Below are 2974 nucleotides of genomic sequence, written 5' to 3' on the forward strand. Positions count from 1 at the left end.
GGCTGGCGCCTCAGCCACTTGAGCCACAGGCACAGAGCCTGTCAATTTGATTTTAAAGACAGGGGATTACCAAAGAACGGCAGAAACATAGTTGAATGATGAGGCTAAGCGCAAGTTGAAGTACAAGCCGACCTTGGGTGGAGACAACTCATTTCCAGTTTGGTTAAGATGAAAGGATCGCAGCACTGAAGCGTAAAACTTTTTTTTATTTTCCTTTTTAAGGATCAGGTGAGCATGTCTAAACTGCTGCCCGGTGACAGAGTATTGAGGGAGATACAGAACAGAGGAAGAAAGACTCAAGTAGTAAGAGATGTGAGGGATGAGACCCGGAGAACCGCGCCGCCATACACAGGAGGGACGGCTCTCCCATAGTAACCAGAAGGAAAGGAATCTGCCCGCTTCCCTAATGGGAAGCTAGTAGATTTTAACAGTTTGACGCAGGGAAGTTGATGGATTTTGGTTTGATGGTTTCTCTTTATCACCGTAAAATAGGCCTGGAATAAGGAGGATGGCTGTGAATTAAAGTTTGAGGAGAGAGCTGGTTTGAAAAGCTATTTTGAAAAACTAGGGTGTGAGGTTATGTGCTGAGAGGGGGGCGGCGTTGCGGGGGCGGCCTAGGCCGTCCGCTCCTGGGTCTCCTCGGGACAGGCGAGTTGAGCTTCCCTGGGCGCTGACACCGCAGCAGACGGCGGGGGGGAGGCCTTTGGCTACAGGTGACTGAACGGAGCTGTGGCGTTTCAACCGACAGTTCAAGCCCTCAGGCAAGGTGGCAACGCAGAGTAGCCAAAATGAGATCTCAGAGTCCCCGACAGCTGGGCCCGAAGCTTTGCGGAAATCGCACGTGACGCTACGGTCGCATAGTGCGACAGAGTAAACGTCATCTTTCTGCGACGCCAAGGGGCTGCGATCTAAGCCCCTCCCGGAAGTGGCCTACAGAGCGGGTGGTGAAAGTGGCAGCCGGTGGCTCCTGGGAGCGGATCCTGCGAGGTCGCCCCTGAACCTTTTCTCCCATTTCCTTTCGTTCCTCCGAGTCTTCTAGATCCACGTAGTGAGGAAACGTTCCCGCCATCATGGGGGGCGGAGATCTGGTAAGTGGACAGAGGCCTGGGCGGGGAAGGGCTGAGGCCGGTGACTGGGGGTCGGGAGGGAAATTAGGAAAAGGTGTGGGGAGGGGGCGGTAACCCTGGCGAGGGGAATGGATCGTTAGAGCCACGGAGAGTCGGGGCTGAGACTTGGAAAGTGCGAGTTGTGTCGGGAATGGCGGCAGATGGTGTTTGTGTGTTTGTTGATGAGGGCTCCTCCGGCCGGAAATTCTAGGGAGATCGGGGAGGGAGCAGATAGAGCCTTGGCTGGGAAAGGAGGCAGATAACAAGGAGGTGTCACTAAGGCTTTGTGTATCTTGTCTTGGGACACATCTCTCTTTCTTAAGTAGGAGTTCAGAGTCCTGTCCTGGGCTGTAGTAGAGGAGGTTTCTGCCCCATTCTCCTTACCCTCGAGCCATGTCATGGAATCCATTTTAAGCCAGAAGGGATCTTCACGTCCTTTCATCTGACTTTTACTCCTCCTTCAATGCTGCATTCTTCTTAATTCTTAGCACTTAGTATAAATTATGTGTCAGTTTTTCTTACACTTTGTAGTTCATTTGTAGGGACAAAAGCCCCAAATAGGATAAATTTACTTGCAAGACCGTGGTGCAAGATCAGGAAAATGCTAAATTGCTGAAAGTGTAGCTGACAGAAAATAGATGAGCTTAACCATTGGTCCAGTAGCATTATTAGAGTGTGTCAGATAGTCTCAATTAGAGTGAGTTCCAGGACTCCTTCAACATCATCTGATTTAGTATTTTCTTCAGGTAACTGTATTTAAAGACAGGAAATCTCAAATCCATTGTTTCTCAGCTTCAGCACTCAGTTTGGGCTAGATATTTGTGTGTGTGTGGTGGTGGTGGCGGTGATTGGTGGTGATTAGGCATCATCAAATTTAGTATTTTCTTCAGGTAACTGTATTTAAGGACCTGAAATCTCTAATCCAGTGTTTTTCAACCTCAGCATTTTTGAGACAGTCTTACTACGTCGCCTCTGGTAGAGTGCTATGGTGCTACAGCTTATAACAACCTCAAACTCTTGGGCTTAGGCGATTCTCTTGTCTCCGCCTCCCAAGTAGCTGGGACTACAGGCGCCTGCCACAATGCCTGGCTATTTTATTGTTGGTGTTGTAGTTGTCATTGTTGTCTAGCAGGCGCGGGCCAGGTTTTAACCCAGCAGGCCCAGTGTATGTGGCCAGTGCCCTAACCACTGAGCAACCTAAGCACTTTTGACAATTTGGGCTAGATATTTGTGTGTGTGTGTGAATGTGTATGTATGGTGGTGGTGGTGATTGGTGGTGATAAGACATCATCTGATTTAGTATTTTCTGCAGGGAACTCTATTTAAGGACAGGAAATCTCTAATTCACTGTATCTCAACCTCAGCACTCTTGATAGTTTGGGCTAGATATATGTGTGTGTCTGTGTGTGTGTGTGTGTGTGTGTGTGTGTATGATGGTGGTGATTGGGCTGTCCCATGCATTTTAGGATGTTTAGCAGCATCCCTGGACTCTAACCACTAGATGCCAGTAGCATCCTTCTCCCCCAAGTTGTGACAATCAAAATGGCTACAGATGTTACCACCTGTCCCCTGGGGGACAAAATCACCTATAGTTGAAGGAGGGAGGAAAGAGGGGGGGACCAGTAAAAGAAGGTGGGAGTGGTAGGGGAGGAAGAAAGGAAGGGAGGCTCAAAGGACCTGACGGGGGGAGGCAGGACAAGGGGAAAGAGAGAAAAGGAATGGCTCAGTGCTGTAGCTTAGTGGCCTGTGCCCCAGCCACACACACCGGAGCTGATGGGTTCAAACCTGGCCTGGGCCTGCTAAACAAGAATGATAACTACACCAAAAAATAGCTGGGGCTTGACGCCTGTGGCTCAAGCAGCTAAGGC

General features: G+C 49.6%; 1 protein-coding gene across 1 annotated transcript in view; it reads left to right on the forward strand.

Annotated features, from left to right (window-relative positions):
* Positions 1–914: 914 nt before the first annotated feature.
* The window catches only part of CWC25 (CWC25 spliceosome associated protein homolog), a 26718-nt gene continuing 24658 nt past the window's right edge, over positions 915–2974 (forward strand). The window contains exon 1 of the mRNA XM_012802912.1: positions 915–1088. Within this exon, the coding sequence (XP_012658366.1) occupies positions 1071–1088 (18 nt within the window). The 5' untranslated portion in view covers positions 915–1070. The remainder of the gene's footprint in view (positions 1089–2974) is intronic.

The sequence above is a fragment of the Otolemur garnettii genome, unplaced genomic scaffold (assembly GCF_000181295.1).
Source record: "Otolemur garnettii isolate 467f Iridium unplaced genomic scaffold, OtoGar3 scaffold00018, whole genome shotgun sequence".
In the NCBI taxonomy this organism is placed as follows: Eukaryota; Metazoa; Chordata; class Mammalia; order Primates; family Galagidae; genus Otolemur; species Otolemur garnettii.